Source organism: Drosophila subpulchrella, chromosome 3L (genome assembly GCF_014743375.2).
Source record: "Drosophila subpulchrella strain 33 F10 #4 breed RU33 chromosome 3L, RU_Dsub_v1.1 Primary Assembly, whole genome shotgun sequence".
In the NCBI taxonomy this organism is placed as follows: domain Eukaryota; kingdom Metazoa; phylum Arthropoda; class Insecta; order Diptera; family Drosophilidae; genus Drosophila; species Drosophila subpulchrella.
Window position 1 is genome coordinate 16,269,369 of NC_050612.1, and position 16,870 is coordinate 16,286,238.

At 50.5% G+C, this 16,870-nt stretch overlaps 7 protein-coding genes across 10 annotated transcripts; 4 read left to right on the forward strand and 3 right to left on the reverse strand.

Annotated features, from left to right (window-relative positions):
- The first annotated feature begins 34 nt into the window (after positions 1 to 34).
- Positions 35 to 2,052, forward strand: LOC119555276 (BTB/POZ domain-containing protein 10). Its single transcript, XM_037866580.1, has 5 exons — positions 35 to 127; positions 227 to 902; positions 1,022 to 1,219; positions 1,291 to 1,608; positions 1,666 to 2,052. The coding sequence occupies exons 2-5, from the start codon at positions 314 to 316 to the stop codon at positions 1,875 to 1,877; spliced, it is 1,317 nt and encodes a 438-aa protein (XP_037722508.1). The 5' UTR covers positions 35 to 127; positions 227 to 313; the 3' UTR covers positions 1,878 to 2,052.
- On the reverse strand, positions 1,942 to 5,675 carry LOC119555274 (glycerol kinase). Its single transcript, XM_037866577.1, has 3 exons — positions 5,240 to 5,675; positions 2,358 to 3,488; positions 1,942 to 2,303 (listed from the first exon to the last, which is right to left on the reverse strand). Exons 1-3 carry the CDS (start codon positions 5,507 to 5,509, stop codon positions 2,088 to 2,090), a joined length of 1,617 nt encoding a protein of 538 aa, XP_037722505.1. The 5' UTR covers positions 5,510 to 5,675; the 3' UTR covers positions 1,942 to 2,087.
- LOC119555275 (nitrilase and fragile histidine triad fusion protein NitFhit) lies at positions 3,592 to 5,187 on the forward strand. Its single transcript, XM_037866578.1, has 2 exons — positions 3,592 to 3,659; positions 3,716 to 5,187. Exon 2 carries the CDS (start codon positions 3,732 to 3,734, stop codon positions 5,109 to 5,111), a length of 1,380 nt encoding a protein of 459 aa, XP_037722506.1. The 5' UTR covers positions 3,592 to 3,659; positions 3,716 to 3,731; the 3' UTR covers positions 5,112 to 5,187.
- A 152-nt stretch (positions 5,676 to 5,827) lies between the features above and the next one.
- On the reverse strand, positions 5,828 to 11,444 carry LOC119555272 (serine/threonine-protein kinase PRP4 homolog). Of its 4 annotated transcripts, none has more exons than XR_005219880.1 (11): positions 11,292 to 11,444; positions 10,814 to 11,218; positions 9,722 to 10,730; positions 9,400 to 9,663; positions 9,092 to 9,324; positions 8,928 to 9,036; positions 8,321 to 8,857; positions 8,031 to 8,258; positions 7,597 to 7,648; positions 7,109 to 7,224; positions 5,828 to 7,051 (listed from the first exon to the last, which is right to left on the reverse strand). XR_005219880.1 is itself a non-coding variant. In XM_037866576.1 (8 exons), the coding sequence occupies exons 1-8, from the start codon at positions 11,309 to 11,311 to the stop codon at positions 8,055 to 8,057; spliced, it is 2,781 nt and encodes a 926-aa protein (XP_037722504.1). In that variant the 5' UTR covers positions 11,312 to 11,444; the 3' UTR covers positions 7,708 to 8,054. The 4 variants fall into 4 exon arrangements, 1 of the variants encoding a protein (XP_037722504.1); XR_005219879.1 differs by having other exon boundaries at positions 5,828 to 6,226; positions 6,333 to 7,224; XR_005219878.1 differs by having other exon boundaries at positions 5,828 to 7,224.
- LOC119555277 (uncharacterized protein C3orf38 homolog) lies at positions 6,084 to 7,506 on the forward strand. Its single transcript, XM_037866581.1, has 2 exons — positions 6,084 to 6,241; positions 6,307 to 7,506. Exons 1-2 carry the CDS (start codon positions 6,115 to 6,117, stop codon positions 7,044 to 7,046), a joined length of 867 nt encoding a protein of 288 aa, XP_037722509.1. The 5' UTR covers positions 6,084 to 6,114; the 3' UTR covers positions 7,047 to 7,506.
- A 267-nt stretch (positions 11,445 to 11,711) lies between the features above and the next one.
- LOC119552674 (THO complex protein 7) lies at positions 11,712 to 12,841 on the reverse strand. The gene is made up of 3 exons (XM_037862384.1): positions 12,733 to 12,841; positions 12,551 to 12,674; positions 11,712 to 12,477 (listed from the first exon to the last, which is right to left on the reverse strand). The coding sequence occupies exons 1-3, from the start codon at positions 12,815 to 12,817 to the stop codon at positions 11,778 to 11,780; spliced, it is 909 nt and encodes a 302-aa protein (XP_037718312.1). The 5' UTR covers positions 12,818 to 12,841; the 3' UTR covers positions 11,712 to 11,777.
- Positions 12,842 to 12,945: 104 nt separating this feature from the next.
- LOC119552672 (DIS3-like exonuclease 2) lies at positions 12,946 to 16,808 on the forward strand. The gene is made up of 4 exons (XM_037862381.1): positions 12,946 to 14,226; positions 14,280 to 15,699; positions 15,759 to 15,878; positions 15,938 to 16,808. The coding sequence occupies exons 1-4, from the start codon at positions 12,984 to 12,986 to the stop codon at positions 16,521 to 16,523; spliced, it is 3,369 nt and encodes a 1,122-aa protein (XP_037718309.1). The 5' UTR covers positions 12,946 to 12,983; the 3' UTR covers positions 16,524 to 16,808.
- Positions 16,809 to 16,870: the final 62 nt, after the last annotated feature.

A 16,870-nucleotide genomic window follows, 5' to 3' on the forward strand; every position in this document is an offset into this window, starting at 1 on the left:
CACCCTCCGGACAATCGATACTTTTCAGCGTTACCGATTGTGGTGCCGATTCCATCTCTAACACCAACAAGAAAAATATGTATATTTATAATTATATGTAAAAAGGCAAAAGTCGCGTCGCACAAAGGTACGGTGAATACATCATAATCAGACCCTAGATGCCGCGATAAGCAGCGCTATTTTGCAGCGGCGCCTCGCTAATTTTACCGTCTCCCGCCCTTGCCAGATCGTCTTCTTTGTCTCGCTTGAAAAGAGTCGAGCGGGCGGAGTGAAACTGGAATATTTGTAGAGCGACCCAGTAAACGCAACAAACATGTCAACCACTCCCAATTCGAACAGTAGTAGTAGCAATAGCAACAAGCAGCCCCTGCCCCAGAAGCAGGACACGTACAGCAGCGATAGCAGCGAGGAGGGTCTCGAGACGGCCGAGGAACGGAGAAGGCGCATCCTGAAGGAGCGGAGTCGTCTGAACCGACCCCAGCACAACATGTCCGGCGGCGGAGCCGTGCCCAAGCACGACGGCAAGTCTCCGGGCGCCGCATCACCCAGCTGCCAGGCAACGGGCTCCGGGGTGGGTCGCCTTTATGCACAGCCGCCCGAAAGGATCTCCATGCTCGTCGATGGCGTTCGATTCTCGATGGAGCAGTCCGTGCTTGCAGCCCATCCCACCACAATGCTGGGAACCATGTTCGGCAGCGGCTTTCAGTTCGCGCATGCCAACGAGCGTGGGGAGTACGACGTGGCCGATGGCATCTCTCACTTGGTGTTCCGGGCCATCCTGGAGTACTATAAGACCGGCGTGATCCGCTGCCCTCCCACTGTTTCGGTACCGGAACTAAAGGAAGCCTGTGATTATCTGCTCATTCCCTTTGACGCCACCACGGTGCGCTGCCAGAACCTAAGTGAGTATACTGCAAGCTGCTACTGCCTGGGCGAACCTTAGTTGTGGCCACTGCTGCTCTCTGCTTTTCTCCCGTCTCTTTTTCCTTGTAACATGCCTTCTGTTGTGTTCGACATAAAGGAGGCCTTCTTCACGAATTAAGCAACGAAGGAGCGCGACAGCAGTTCGAACTCTTCCTGGAGGACCTGATTCTGCCGCTCATGGTGGCTTCGGCGCAGCGAGGAGATCGCGAGTGTCACGTTGTGGTGCTCCTTGAAGACGACATGGTTGAGTGGGATGAGGAGTTCCCGCCACAGATGGGCGAGGAGTATTGCCAGAGTGAGTGGGGCCTTGGAAATATATCGCCTTTGGGTATTGCAGAAATAAAACCGATTGTCTTTTCAAATCAGCTGTTCACAGCACTGCCATGCACCGATTTTTCAAGTACATCGAAAACCGCGATGTGGCCAAGCAGGTGATGAAGGATCGCGGGCTGAAGAAGATACGCTGCGGCATAGAGGGGTACCCAACCCACAAGGAGAAGATCCGAAGGCGTCCTGGCGGTCGGGCCGAGGTGATATACAGCTATGTCCAGCGCCCGTTTATTCACATGTCCTGGGAGAAGGAGGAGGCGAAGAGTCGCCATGTAGATTTCCAGTGCGTGAAATCCAAGTCTGTAACGAATCTCGCAGAAGCAAACGCCGATCCGCCACTGGAATTGGACGCAAGTGCGTAAGGGTCTACGTGGAGAGTAACAGCTCCCTAAAGCCCCAATTCCTTTCCAGGTGGAAATCCTATTCCTCCTATCGCAGTGGTTAATCCGCATCCCAACAATGCAGAGCTAGCCGCCGGCGTGGCCGTCGCCCCACCAGCGATGGGCAATGCTGGTCCAGTAGCCGTGGTCGCCGTCGATGAGGCTGCTGGCGGCGTTGTGATGCTCAACGAGTTGGACCAGGCAGCGGCCGCTGGTGTCGCCGGCGTAGTAGATGACATATAGAGCAACGGACCGCATTGAAGGCGGAAACACTGCCAGAGCAGCAGCGCGCACAGAAAACCCTTTCTACGTTTTTCATCAACATTTTTATATATGCAATAAATCGAAATTTTCAACACAAAAACCAATTAAAAGCCACTCGCAGAGACGGCAATAATAAAACATTTGAATCACAAAACTAAATACATTACATTACCATACCAAGGGCTGCGTCTACGCTCCATCGAAGGCTTCGCGCTCGCCCTGCGGAAATGTCGATGTCTCCCAGTTCAGAGAGCGCTCGATGGCCATTTTCCACTTCTGGTAGCGGAGGTTGCGATCGGTGGCACTAATTTGTGGCTTTATTGCCTCACGGGGACCTGACTTTGAGAGTGGAGCATCCATTTGGTACCGACTCTCGACGGCTTTGTAGGCCGCCATTGCAGCTCCCTAAAACGAAAGGCTGAGAATAGCCGCATTAAATCTACATGTAAGCCTACTAACCAGCGCTGTTGTCTCGGCGATCTTGGCCCGGAGCACTTGAATACCGACCAGGTCAGACTGCAGTTGCAGAAACAGGTTATTCACAGTCATGCCCCCGTCAACCATCAGCTTGGCCAGCGGAATCTTGCAATCCTTGTGCATCGAATCGAGTATGTCACGAACCTGGAAACACACTGCCTCGAGCGTGGCTCGCACAATGTGCTCACTTGTTGTTTCCTCACTGAGTCCGCAAATAACGCCCCGGGCGTCTTGGTTCCAGTAGGGGGCATAGAGTCCGTTGAAAGCTGGCACAAAGTACACGTCTAATGAGTTGTCCACAGTGCTGGCCATGGTCTCGATCTGCCCGGAGTTCTGAATAATGTTCATGTTGTCCCGCAGCCAGTTAAAGGCCGCCCCGGCAATGGACACGCTGCCCTCCAGGGCGTAAAATGGTGTTGCCTTCCGGCCTAGTTGGTAGCCGACGGTAGTGAGCAGCCCATGCCCGGAGTGAACGATAGATGATCCCGTGTTGTAAAGCAGGAAGCATCCTGTGCCGAAAGTGGCCTTGGCCTGACCCTTGGCAAGGCACTGCTGTCCCACAAGAGCGGCCTGCTGGTCGCCCAAGTCTGAGCTTATGCTGGTGCCCTTGAGCACGCCCTGTGCAATATTGCCGTAATGCTCAGCGCTCGAACAGATCTCCGGCAAAATGGTCTTGGGCAGGCCGAAGAACTTGAGCAGATTGGGATCCCACTGGAGAGTCTCTATGTTCATGAGCATGGTCCGCGAGGCGTTGGTCACGTCCGTCTTATGAACGCCGCCGTCCTTGCCGCCCGTCAAGTTGAACATCAGCCAGGTGTCGATGGTGCCAAACATGGCCGTGCCCTTCTCCATGGCCTGGCTGACCACCGGCACGTTATCTCGCAGCCAACGGAGCTTCACGCCCGAAAAGTAGGGCGACAAAGGTAGCCCGCACAGGGGTCGCAGGTAGTTAATGTTCCTGGCATTGTTCGGAATCGTCTCCAACAGCTCCTCCACCGTGCTGGTAGTCCGGTTGTCTAGCCAGATGATGGCGTTTACCAGCGGTTGGCCGGTATGTCTATCCCAGACGACGGTGGACTCACGCTGGTTGGTTATCCCAATCGTGATGATATCCTGAAACGAGAACGAGTTGAAAGTTCGGCGGTCATTTTCAAATAATAAAACCGAATCGAAACCGTTATTGTATTTTATATTTTCAATGGCTGTGTACACACTTGTTTGCCATTCACGAGTAACGCCGACAACGAAGGGGCCGTAAGGAGAGGATAAGCAATAAACAACTAAGTGAAAATAATTGATAACAACCAGCGACGACGTAACCAGTTTGGAATTTTCCACAGCCGGCGGACTGTCTCAATGTCAACTCTAGTCAGAATCATACGACGCAGCATTGTGACCACCCACCAACAGCAGCTACGCAGGATGTCCGGTCCGGGTCAAAGTGCAACCATTGCCGTGGGTCAGATGCGCTCCACCAGCGACAAGGCGGCCAATCTCGGCCAGGTGAAGGAGCTGGTGGCTAGGGCCAAGTCCAGAAACGCCTGCATGCTCTTCCTGCCCGAGTGCTGTGACTTTGTGGGCGAGAACCGCGCCCAAACGCTGGAGCTTTCGGAGGGCCTGGACGGGGAGCTAATGGCACAGTACCGAGAACTGGCCAAGTGCAACGAGATGTGGCTCTCCCTGGGTGGCGTGCACGAGCGGAACGACCAGGGAAAGATATACAACGCGCACGTCGTGGTCAACGAAAAGGGGGAGCTAGCCGCGGTATATAGAAAGATGCATCTCTTTGATGCCACAACAAAGGAGATTCGCCTGCGCGAATCGGACACAGTGACACCGGGAGAGCGTCTAGAGCGACCAGTAAGCACGCCCGCTGGCCAGGTGGGACTCCAGATCTGCTACGACCTTCGGTTTGCTGAACCGGCAGTTTTGCTGAGAAAGATGGGTGCACAGTTGCTCACCTATCCGGCTGCCTTCACCTATGCAACGGGCAAGGCACACTGGGAGATCCTGTTGCGGGCGAGAGCGATTGAAACACAGTGTTTTGTGGTCGCGGCGGCCCAGCAGGGTTGGCACAACCAGAAGCGACAGAGTTGGGGCCACAGCATGATCGTCAGTCCCTGGGGAAAAGTGCTGGCCGACTGTGGTGGCGATCTTGAACTTGATATCGGCACGGTCGACGTGGATCTCTCCGTTCTGCAATCCCTGTACCAGACTATGCCCTGCTTCGAACACCGGCGAAACGACCTCTACAGCCTAACGGCCTACGGGCTGAAAAGCGAGGAGCCCGCCCAGGATCGGCCATTTGCCACCAATATCGTGGACAGGCGCACCATTTTCTACGAGTCCGAACACTGCTTTGCCTTCACCAACCTGCGGTGTGTGGTCGAAGGCCACGTACTGGTTTCCACCAAGCGGGTGACACCACGTCTTTGTGGTCTTGACAGCGCAGAGATGGCGGATATGTTCACGACTGTCTGCATGGTGCAGCGGCTGCTTGAGAAGATTTACCAGACCACTTCTGCCACAGTCACTGTGCAGGACGGAGCCGAGGCCGGGCAAACCGTACCCCACGTCCACTTTCACGTCATGCCTCGACGTCAAGGGGACTTCGGCCACAATGACCAAATCTACGTGAAACTGGAGGAACGCGCCGAAGAAAAGCCAGCGCGCACGATCGAGGAAAGAATCGAGGAAGCACAAGTGTATCGCAAGTTCCTGCTGGACAGTAGCTAGCTGCTTAAACCGATTCCTTTTCCAGCCATGTGATCTATTACATTAATAAAGAAACCCTCAATCGCCCGCCTTTAAAGCAGAATGGATGTAGGGGGAGTGGATTGATGTGAAACTGGAACCAGACGTACCTCAACTTTGCCGCCTAGGGCCACGAGTTTCATGCAAGCTCCGGCAATGCACTCGTTGACCGTATTCACTATGGCCATGGGATCCTGTTCGCACCATCCCTCCTTCTGGAAAATGGACTCAACCTCGATCTGGTGGTAGCACACAATCTCGTCGGTGCCCGCACGAAATATGATGAACCGGGCGGAGGTGGTTCCCTCGTCGATGGCCCCAACGAATGGACCAGTTGGCGCCGGTGGGGGCGAGGACGTCTCGGAAGTCGGTGAATCCATTTCTTAGTGACTTAGTCCAGAGTTCACGTTCACAGTCAATAAATGCCAGTATGCCTTCTCGCGAGTTTTTACGACACTAAAATTAGTTATTGGAATTGTATTGTCGACATTCGACGGGAATTATGCGATAAGAGATAAGGAGAGCGAGCCCCTCTCTTTGGTAATCGTTGCGTTAGCAAACCTGTCGGAGTAAATACTTACGGCACAAAGACAACATATGAGCGAAGAACCCGTTTATGCGACAGTGAAATTCAGAATAACGTCCTTGCCTTTATATTTTACGGAAAAGTCGCCGTAACCAATAAAACTACCATGAAAACTGGCACCCAAATATATTTATTTTAAGACTAATCAAACAATATTCTTTTATTGGATTTATACATCTGATTATTGAAATAAATAGAAAGCCGGTGAACCTAGAAATGTTTCTTCGCTGATCCGTTCTGCCCATGAACGGACATTCACACCGCAATATGTCCCCCTGCCAGGTGTGGCAACACTGAAAAGTGTGACCGTAGTCGTAGGGCATCAGCTGGTCGGAACTCGAAGTTGGGAAGAATAACAAAAACCAAGTCCCGCCAAGGCAACTACATATTATTGTAGCCATGCCGATCTCGGAGATCCATAAGAGGGGTCTCCGGGACTTACTTGTGAACGAGAAGAACACCCACGTTCTGATCCAGTTGGCCAAAGGCACCACGAAAAATGTGTGCAAACCTGAGGATCCAGAGGGTCGGTGTTAAAATCACATACATATGTACTCTACTTTAGCAATGATGTGTGTTTTTATTTTGCAGAAGCCCTCCGACTGCTCTCTACTTACATCCCAGATATTTACATCCTGCTCTCCAAGCGGGCGATAACCAAAGAGCTCCTCTTCACGTATCTGCACAGCCGACAACCGGAATCTACCACAGATTTTACCAAGGCAGACCTTATAACGAAGGTGATTCAGTACTGGGAAGAGGATCAGGAGTCGAAGAGATTGCTTTGTAGTGGCCAAACCGCCGTTGTCTCGGCTTACAAGCTGAGCGAAGAGGATTACCCCATTCACGCCATTGCGAAGAAATTCGGTGAGTGGTTCTTCGAGCGCTTCAATTCAAACAGCCTGAGCCTGGTGGACCTGTGGACCGATGCGGCACTGCACCTTACCATTATGGCCAGCGATGGAATCAACGAGTTGGAGTGCACGACGGCTGCTGAAGTGCTGTCGGCACTAACGAGCACCAAGGAACAGTTTGGCTTCCACTTCAATCCGAACTTGACGCACGCCGGGATTCAGGGCCGAATGGATTCTTACGGGCAGGTGGTGGTACTCTGCTGCGGCACTTTGCACACTTGCGATAGCTGCGTCGGTGTCTTCGAGTGCGCCTTCGGTCTGCTGCGGGATCCCTATGCGCACAACAACTGGAAGCCCAAGAAAGTCAAGTGCTTGCTCAAAAGCGAGCTGCAGCCCCCGGAACTTCACAGCCTTTGCTTAAGCGAGACTCTGCAGGCAGCTCTGGAGCTGCCGGTGCCCACCGATGAGTTGGACTGAGTGGGCTGTCATTGTGTATTAATAAAAAATGTAACTCACCTGTGGGCCGCAGCACAACTTACTTGGACAGAGCGAAAGCCCGTTATCAAGTTCGTGAACGCTTTTACTTAATCTTCTCACGAACTACAGCAGGCAGAAGCACTGGGAAGCCGTAGAAGAAAATTGATGACAGCCCAAACTGCAAGTTTAAAGAAAATGTATGTATTAGCGACGAGCGGGTTGTGAAAGATGAGCTGAATCTGACTGTCGGTCAGATTAAAGCTTATATGCCTGATGCTTTCTTCGACTTGCCGAAGCCCCCTATTCCTTGCAGCGATAATCTATTTGTGGAATTCAAGTCAAAGTCAAGAGATTTGTATACGGTTAAATAAATTTTATAAGAAAAAATTATATTATTAAGCAAACGATAGATAGAAAATAATATTTATAAACAGACTTCGTCTATTAAAAAACGTTAAAATTATAAAATTATGTCCTTAATTATCATCGGAGGGACATACGGACTCTTAAACTAAAGGGGTATCTTCTGCAAGGTCGTGTAAATTATTACCAGTTAAGTCAGCCATAAGGCCAAGGAACGCTCTTCCGTAACAAGCGGCATACTGAAATTGTAGTACTCATTAATACGATTCACAGAGCATATAAAAACTGTGCTTATGGATATGTTTATATATATATGTATATATTGTGTGTGGCAAATCGGTCACATGCATTTTATACAGTAGTAGCTTTAAAATACTTATATACACGCATGATACACACACGAATAACAAGTTGCGGAACATTTGCTAACTGAATAATAATATTTTGTATAATTCGGTTCTCAAAACGCGCAAACCACAGAGCTTATTTACATCGGTCGTGTAGATGTATAGATCGTGTGATTTTTGGGTGAGCATGTTTGTCTGATAACGAACGAGAACTAGTAACTAACGCACGAGTTGGGCGTATCGGTTGTCTTACGGCTAGGCAAAATACAATTACGTTTCATTGATTTCTAAGACTGCTCTACATCTTCTCCTGAATGAAGGGATGAACTAGTGCCTGGTTGAGGGATATCCGCTTGGCTGGATCCAGGGCAAACATGTTCTCCAGCAAATCCTTCAGCTGTGTGACCTTGCGATGCTGATCATCTGGCAGGTTTTGGTCAGCGATTAGTTCCTGCTGCAAGCTACGCGAAGGTTTTACCACCGGCATCACAACAATTTTTTCCTGCAGAAGTAAGACGTTGTAGTCCGGGCATCGTCGTCTCGCATCGATTTAGAAACACTTACCCTTTCGGTGAGCTTATCTATCTCGTGGTACAAGAAGTTGCAGCTCTGATCAAAATGCTGCTCCTTAAACTGACCCTTTCTGACGATTCGGTTTGGTATCTTGCCCTTCACGTCCATGAAAAACTTGAGCATCTGGTTGTTGCTCTTGCCGCTGAACAGAATCTTACCCGTGTACAGTTCGTAGATTGTGCAGCCAGCGGACCATGTATCAATTCCATAATCGTAAGGAATACCCAAAATAATCTCTGGTGAGCGGTAGAACCGCGACACCAAGTACGGTGTTATTTCGTTGTCGCTGATTGCCGAGGCAGACCCAAAATCGCACAACTTCAGTATCAGATTATTTTCGTTGACCAAAATGTTATCTGGCTTAATATCCGCATGCAAAATGCCCGTCTTTTTTAGCAACTTGAGTGCCAAAAACAGTTGCTGTGTATAGCTCCGCACTGCTTTGATGTGGAGGCCAACATTCTTGCCATATTTCTTAAGAACTTCACGTAAATTCATTGCCAAAGGCTCGAACACCATACAGAGATGCTACAGTACATGATAACAAAAAAAAAACATTACAATAGGTAGGAAGCAGCTGCTTATGATCAAAAATTACCTGCTTGTGAAAAAAGTGGCGGTACAAACGCAGGCAGTGGAATCGATCTTCCGGATCAGCATCGTTAAGTTTCTTTAGAATTTCCAGTTCTCGCAAGCCAGTTTTGTGCCTAATATAGACAGCATAAATAGAGCTTCAAGATAATATAAAATAAGTTCGCTTACATTATTTCGTTGTTGCGTATGATCTTAATGGCTACATTAGCCTGTCCCCGAGCTTGGTCCCTGCCACGCACGACATTGCTGAAGACACCCTGGCCCGTGTATCCGTTTACCAAGTAGCGATTGTCCAGAACCTCGCCGATTCGAACTCGGTAATAGCCCTCTGCATCGTCCCAGTTGTCGGTGAGGGCAGGATTTTCGTGTTGGTGCTTATTTTGTACGATGGTGTTGGGTGACTGGTGGGTATAAACTCGAAATTATTATCTGTAATAAGGGAATTGGGCTCTGAAATTTACAATCCTGTGACTCACATCGAAATTTGAATCCACATCTTGGTCAGCGAACATATCCCATTCGTTTCTTTTTTCCTTGACGGAGCTGTTTTTTTGGCTATTCGAGCTGTCCAGCTGCTGGTTCTCCTTCGGCATTTCGGAGCTAGGCGGATCCGAGCTGGGCAGAGTGGGTGTCGGCGTCCTATGGGGCCTATCGCGTTGAGATGACCCTGGCGAAGTGCTTCGAGACTCGTACCTAATGGAGTTTTGAGGCGTTGGTGATTCCTGCCCAGTCCCCAGTTTCTGTTAAGTTTCGAATGATAAGCTTTCAATATTATAATATAGCAATAGTTTTACCCACCTTGAGTAGCTCCTCACGCTTCTTTCGACGCTGCTCAATGATACGCTCTTCGTCATCTTCGTCCTCGTCAATGTCAATGTCCAGGATGTTGGCCTCCTCGTCACTGCTCTCTTTGTCGTGCTTCTTTTGCCCCTCGCTCAGCGAACCCTTGTACCGATCGCGGTCCCCGTTGTCTGCGCCACCACGTGCTCCACCGCGCCCACCACCACGGTCAAAGCCTCCACGATCCCGGTCCTTTTGCCGCTCCCGCTCTCGACGCCTGTCCGACTCAAACTTACTGCGGCTGTGCGAGCGCTGGCTGCGATTGGGTCGAACGTCCCGCTCTCGGCCACGACCTGTTCGCACATCGGTGGGCGGTGGCCTCTCCGCCCCACGCCGATCCCGGTCTCGGCTATGGTCGCGTCTCTCCCTTTGCTTGTCGCGGTTGATCTCCTGTCGCAAGTCCTCCATGTTTCGGTTGCGGCTGCGTGGCCGTGCCTGTGTCTGCTGCTCTGCTGCCCGACGACGTGAGGGTGTGCGTTCGCGTTCTCTCGACCGCCGTTCCTTTCGTCCATGGAGCGGGTCATCGCGGGCTCGGCTTCTCGGGCCTGCTGGGAGCGGGGATGCGTGGCGTCTCCGCTTCTCGGGCGTGGGCGAGGGGGTTCGCTGGCCTCCGCTAGAATCATCCAACAATATAACATCGGATTCATTTGAGTTATGCGTGCTAGACTGTTTAATATTAGCATGTTTACTGGTTGCAGTAGCCAGCGGCGCTGCAGACTTGCTGGCGGCCATCGCCTGTGGCTGGGATTGCGGTGCGGAAGCGGGCACCTTGGGCATTGGCTTGGTCTGCGCAACTTCCTGCTGCGGATGTGAGTTAGGATGTGGCTCGCCTCTGTCGTCGGCCTCTGGGTCCGACATATAGGCGCCCAGGCGAGCCTGCAGCATGGCCTTCTGTCTCATCAGATCCTCCAAGTTCAGCTCGTCCTCAATAATGGACGCAATGATCGGACTGGCCACATCGGCTGGTCTGAAATCGAAAAAAGTAAGTGCCGAAGACGACTTGTGTTACGACAGAAATCCGGAGTGCACCGCCCTCAACACAATACTCACACATCGCTTTCGCTACCCGAACTGGCTACCTCCAGGACGGGCAGCACCTTGTTCTGAATAGTCTTGGTGATCTCCTCCACCAGGCTACATGGGTCCGTCGGCAACAGGGGCTTGGCGATGCGAAAGTCGGCCCCGTTGCGACTGGCCTTCTGCATGATCTCTGTGAATTTGCTGCTCAGCCCAGAATTCTTCGCCAGCTTGGCCTTGGCGTTTTCCATCGCATCCGAGTCGTTCGAGGACTCGCTTGCGCGGTGGGGGCGCTTTTTCGCCTTCTTGTGCTTCTTGTGGGCATGTCTGTCTTTCTCGCCCTTGCCGGATGAGGATTTCTTGTGTTTCTTGTGCTTTTTGGCCTTCTTGTGCTTGGCCCGACGCTCCTCCGACTCGCTGTCGTTGCTGGAGTCGTAGCTTTTCGGAGTGGAAATGAAACCGCGGTCAATACACACACATGTGGTATGCACATTTAATCTAATCAACCTACCTTTTGTTGTCAGTCATCATTGCGTTGTGCTAATCAGTGGGGGAATTGTGCACAGAGCTTGCGTCCTTTGGTATTTCTTTAATTTATTGTTGAAAATTAGTGAAACTTTTCAATTTCTTCTTTTTTTCTTCTTCTTATTAAAGCCTTTTTAGTGTGACTGCACTATGAAATGGAAAATATACTGCCAAACTGCATATCTACTATCAAGCCAAATTGATTTTTAAACTAAAAATAAATAATTTAAAATATTAAAAAATAAGTCATTAGACTGAATTCCATTTCAAAATATAAAACCAAAAACATATTTTTGGCCAAAATCCGACAATTTTTTTTTTATTATTCTGATTTGCCAATAAATTTATAATCCGTTAACAGATAAATTAAGAAAGTAGAAAGAATTTAGATTAAAAAATCCCAAAATTTAAATCAAACTAAGAATGCATTTTATTATACGTTTTTGTGCATTTTTTCACTTGCTCCTCTAACCTAACTGGCCACAGCCACATCCACGTCATGCTCGTCCTTGTCAATGCTTAGCTCGAGGACAGTGTCCTCCTCCAAGGACATGGCTTTGGAGTCCTCCGTGGAGACGGAGTGGAACTTGGGCTCGCCGCGGACTCCGTCGAACTTTGTGGGACTGCTGTTGTTGAGGTCGTCGTCCTCGTCGCTGACCTCCATTATGCCATTGTCGTCCAGGTCAGGCTCCGAGCGGGCATCAGTCTCGCTGGAAGACGACGAGGAGGATGAGGATGACGATGAGGACGAGCTATTGTCCTGGTCCAGCTGCTGTTCCAGCTCGTGAATCGTGTACATAAGCAGCGTGAAGTCGTTGCGGCGCTTCTGAAACTTGCGTTCCATCTTGAGCTTCTTCTGCACCAGGTCATCGATCTCCCTCTTGATAGTCTCGATCTGCTTTTGGGTGCCGTTGCGGTCCGGCTGATCTTGGATGAGCGATGCTAGCAGGTCGTATTCCATCTTGTTCTTGCGTATCTGCTTGGCGGTGACCAGTTCCTTTTTGCTGGCCTCGATCTCCTCCTTGGCCAGAACGATGCTCTGCTCGTGCTGCTCCACCAGCTTGGTGTAGTTTTCCCGCTCGGCGCCAATCATCTGCAGCGTCTGGACGTTCTTCATCGCGGTGAGCTTGCACTGGGCGAACTGGGCCATCAGGCGGTCGTACATGATGGGGCTACGTTTGAAAGAAAAGGGACATTTCCACGTAAAATATAAAAACACAACACGCATTTTCGGATCACCCTTACTTGGTCTCTGGCGAATCGTTCTTGGCGTTGGCCCACTTCAAGAACTGCTTCAGCAGCACGACTATCCTCCGATCCTCACCAGTGCCGTCCCCGTCGATCAGCAGGCGCTGCTTTATAATTTCCTCTGGGAGATCATTTTAAATTTCTGTTCCCAAATGCGAAAATAAACAAAAACATCTTACCGTCGTTCATCTCCACTAATTTTTTTGCCGGATCGGAGTGTGGCCGAACCTGCAGCTGCGCCGACACACCACACAGTACGGTCATACTGCAGTGGGAGTGGGTTGCATCCCTGGACACACATCACTTTAATTTCGAGAAAGTAGTCAATTTGTCTGGCACTTTTTTTTATATCCCCACAAAGAGCAGGGTGAATCGCCAAAAACCGTCAGGTACTACCCAGCCATAACAACCAGGTGCTCACCCTTACAGAATGTCGGAATCGTCAAGCGTCGACATGGAGGCAGACAGGATGCGGGATGGGGACAGAGGCTCCTCCGATCCCTCCGCCCACGACTTGAGCAAGATCGAGGCTCTCCGACAGCGATCCCAACGCCTGACCGCCCGTCTCCAGCAGAAGCAGAGGGAGATGGAAATGGAGTGCAGTGCAGTCATCCAATGCTCTGCGACCGTCACCCGTGACGTGAAGATCGTCAATCCGCCACCACCACCACACAGGCGCTTACAAGAGACAGTGCCAGGTCCTAACCACGCCCATCCTGCACCCTCCAACAGCCGCCAGACCATTCCCAATGCTGTTCCAGGATCAATGGCGTTAGCCATGTCCGTGCCCTACCACCGAACACTGCCTTCCTACCCGGTGGCCATGCCGACCCAGCAATCGCTGCCATTCATGCAGATCATGTCCAACCACAATGCGCCACAGCAACCAATAGTGAAGAAGAAGTCAAAGCGGGCGCTCCGAAACGAGGTGGAGGCCCTCCAGGAGATGGTCAAACATCTCTCGCACGTCTCTCCGGAAATTAACGCGTACGCCGGTCAGCTGATACGCCAAAGCGATGTCTTATCCCACCTGGAGTGGAGTCAAGACAGGGTGCAACAGGCGCCTCTTCGTCAACAACCTCAGCGCATCGTAGGCGGAAGCGAAATGGTCCGGCGACAACTGCCTCAACCAGGTGAAAGCCGGCAGCGTCACGAGTCTGAAATCTCGAGCACGAGCAGCAACAGCAATCCTGCCCAGCAACAGACGAAGCAGGGACGTCGGCAGCGCAACCGCAAGAAAAGCGAGGGCTCTGGCAATAACAAGATGCAGTCCCTGAAAACCGAGCTTGAGGCGATGCGGTCGTACATAAACAAGATAGTCCAACATCACGTGGGTACGGACCACCAGCTGCCGCAAGAACTGATATTTAAGGGCAACTTTTCCGATCTGGAAGCGCATGCACAGCGGCTGGCTGCGGCGGGCTATGGGCGCATCGTGGAAGAGGAAATCCGGGTGAATCGCAAAAACAACAGACAGGCCTTTATCACAATGTCTACAGACCGCGAAGCCCTCGAACGGGATGGCATCGTGCTCCTCCCCGTAGCCCGCCGCTATGCCTTTGAGGGTGACAAAGTGCGTGCCTTCGTTCTTAATGCGGGTGCCCAGTGCAGTTCAAAACCTGCCGAACCTACCTCTGGAGAAATCACTGGCGGAAACATCTCTTTATCACTGGGTAAGTTAGTCGGATAAGTTTCCACAATGTCGAATGATACTATTTTTGTCCAGCGGACGATGAGGAGCTCTCGGATGATGATGATTCTCAGGACTCGGAAGCCGATGGCGATAATGTGGTTGTCATATCGTCGGACAACTGCCCAAAGGCGTTCGTCATAGCCATCACCAAGCAAACTGAGCTTCGCCAGATCGTCGGAACGATATCGTTCACGAACCCCACCAAGCTCTGTGATGACCAGCTCTTCTACAAGTTCCGGCCATACGACTTGCGAGTGCCTATGGTCTACGTACCGAAGGAAGCCTGTGCCGCTCACATTGGGAACACGCAGCAAGGGGAGGTCTCGGGCCTATTATACCTGGCCCATATACTTGAGACTGATTGTAATGGACACTGCATTGCCGAGCTAATTCAGCCAGTAGGTCGCGTGGGTAATCTGGAGGACGAGCTAAAGGCAATCCTTTTTCATAATGGTCTTCGCGATATAAAGCCGTTTGAGCAGCGATTCAACGATATGTATTCACAGCCGCCAGCGCAGATAACCAAGGACGATCTGCGTCAGCGAAAGGACTTGAGAAAGATGTGCATTTTTACAATAGACCCAATAACTGCCCGTGATTTGGATGATGCCGTTTCTATTGAAAAGCTTGGCGACAACAAATATGAGGTTGGTGTTCATATTTCTGACGTGTCGCACTACCTGCTGGAGGACAACGAGCTAGATAATATCGTTAAGGAGCGTTCGACTTCTATTTACTTAGCCAATGAAGTAATCCATATGCTGCCTCAGTCTCTGTGCATGCGCTGTTCGCTGCTGCCCGGAGAGGATAAGTTCGCTTTCTCCGTCTTCTGGAAGATGAACGGGCAAGGAAAAATGCTGCAGGAGAAGCCCGAATTTTGCCGCACCGTCATTAACTCTTGTTCCCAATTTGCCTACGAACACGCCCAAAAGATCATAGATAACCCAGAAGAGCGGTTCAACGAGAACGACTTTCCTACCATCCTGAATGGATTTCATCCCGATGAAATTACAAAGAGGGTCTTGTGGCTTCACGAAATTGCGAGCAGCCTGCGTAAATCACGTTTCGACAATGGCGCACTCACTATAAACAATGCTAAGCTGCGCTTCGTCCTCGACCCGATCAGTGGCGAGCCTTTGTCATTCGAAGTAGAGAAACAGCAGGAGGCTAACCGCCTGATTGAGGAGTTCATGCTACTGGCGAACCAGTCAGTGGCCCGCTTTATTCACGATTCCTTCCCGGAGATTGCTGTGCTGCGCAACCACCCGCCGCCACTGACTAAGTCCCTAAAGGCGCTGCGGGAAAAGCTGCAGGTACTGGGATTCGAACTGGATTACAGCTCGTCCAAGGCTCTTCAGGAGAGCATGGTGCGGCTGTGCAACGAGGCCCCCAATCCTGTCGCTATGAACGCCTGTCTTAGTCAGCTTCTGATGAAGCCAATGGCAAGGGCAACGTAAGTGTTTTGTTTTACACGGAATTCCCCCTTGTCACAGTCTCTTCCGATCTCTTCAGATATTTTTGCAGCGAGGGTAAATCGGAACCGGCCGACCTATGGCACTACGCCTTGTCTATTCCTATCTACACCCACTTCACCAGTCCGATCCGTCGGTATCCTGACATAATGGTGCACCGGTAACTGGCATTTACTTTTGGGGTTAGCTTCTAGTATTGACAGTCTTTCTTCATTTCAGCCTTTTGGCGGCCGCACTTAAATATTGCACACCGCCTGGACGAACCCCAGACGAATTACACGCGCTTACGAAACTAGCTAATGAGCGAAAGTACAATGCAAAATTGGCCGGAGACGACTCCGGCAACTTGTACTTCAAGCGCTACGTACGCAATAAGCAAGGTGTCTATATGCACGCCGTTGTCATTGAAATATTCCAGCACATGATGAATGTGGTAACCCTGGAGTCTGGCCACGTTATAAGCATTAACTACAAGATGCAAACGCTCCTAGTGGACACGCATAGCGCACCCAACTACATTATGATTGCCGAGCGAAACATGAAGCAGCCACCACGCAAGCTGCAGCTCCTCTCCTTAGTGCCCATTCGTCTGATCGTTTGGGAAAATAAGCTGACTGGTTTCCTATCGATAGGGGACCAAAAAATTCAGTTGCCTAACGAACAGCACTGCGGATCTGGTTCACCCCGAAGAAGCAAGGCAAAGCAACAGCAGCAGCAAGTGCAGCTAAATAATCAGGGGCAACGACAACAGCAACATCTGCAGCATCAGCAGCGGATTTATGCTATGAGGCAAAATAGCCTATAACTTTACATAGAGATCAGGCCTCAGCTTTATCTTAGATATTGCAACTTGTTTATAACATCCAAAACTGCTCAGAACTCACTCACTTGAAGAACATTGTGGGTCTGAGCTCCGCTTGGCGAAATTTGACTCTGTGATGCTTACTATCTCGATATACATTTGTATTTCCCAAATAGATCTGTATAAATGTATGTAGTATGTACATTAAGTTATAAAATCAATGCAAAATTACGGGATTCCCAAACAATAAAACTAAGACGACCAACAGGAACTGCATTATGGTGAATATTCTATTTTCTGCTTTTGCGAGTGCTCACAGCTAGTTAAAGTAGAGTTTGAAAGAATGTTGG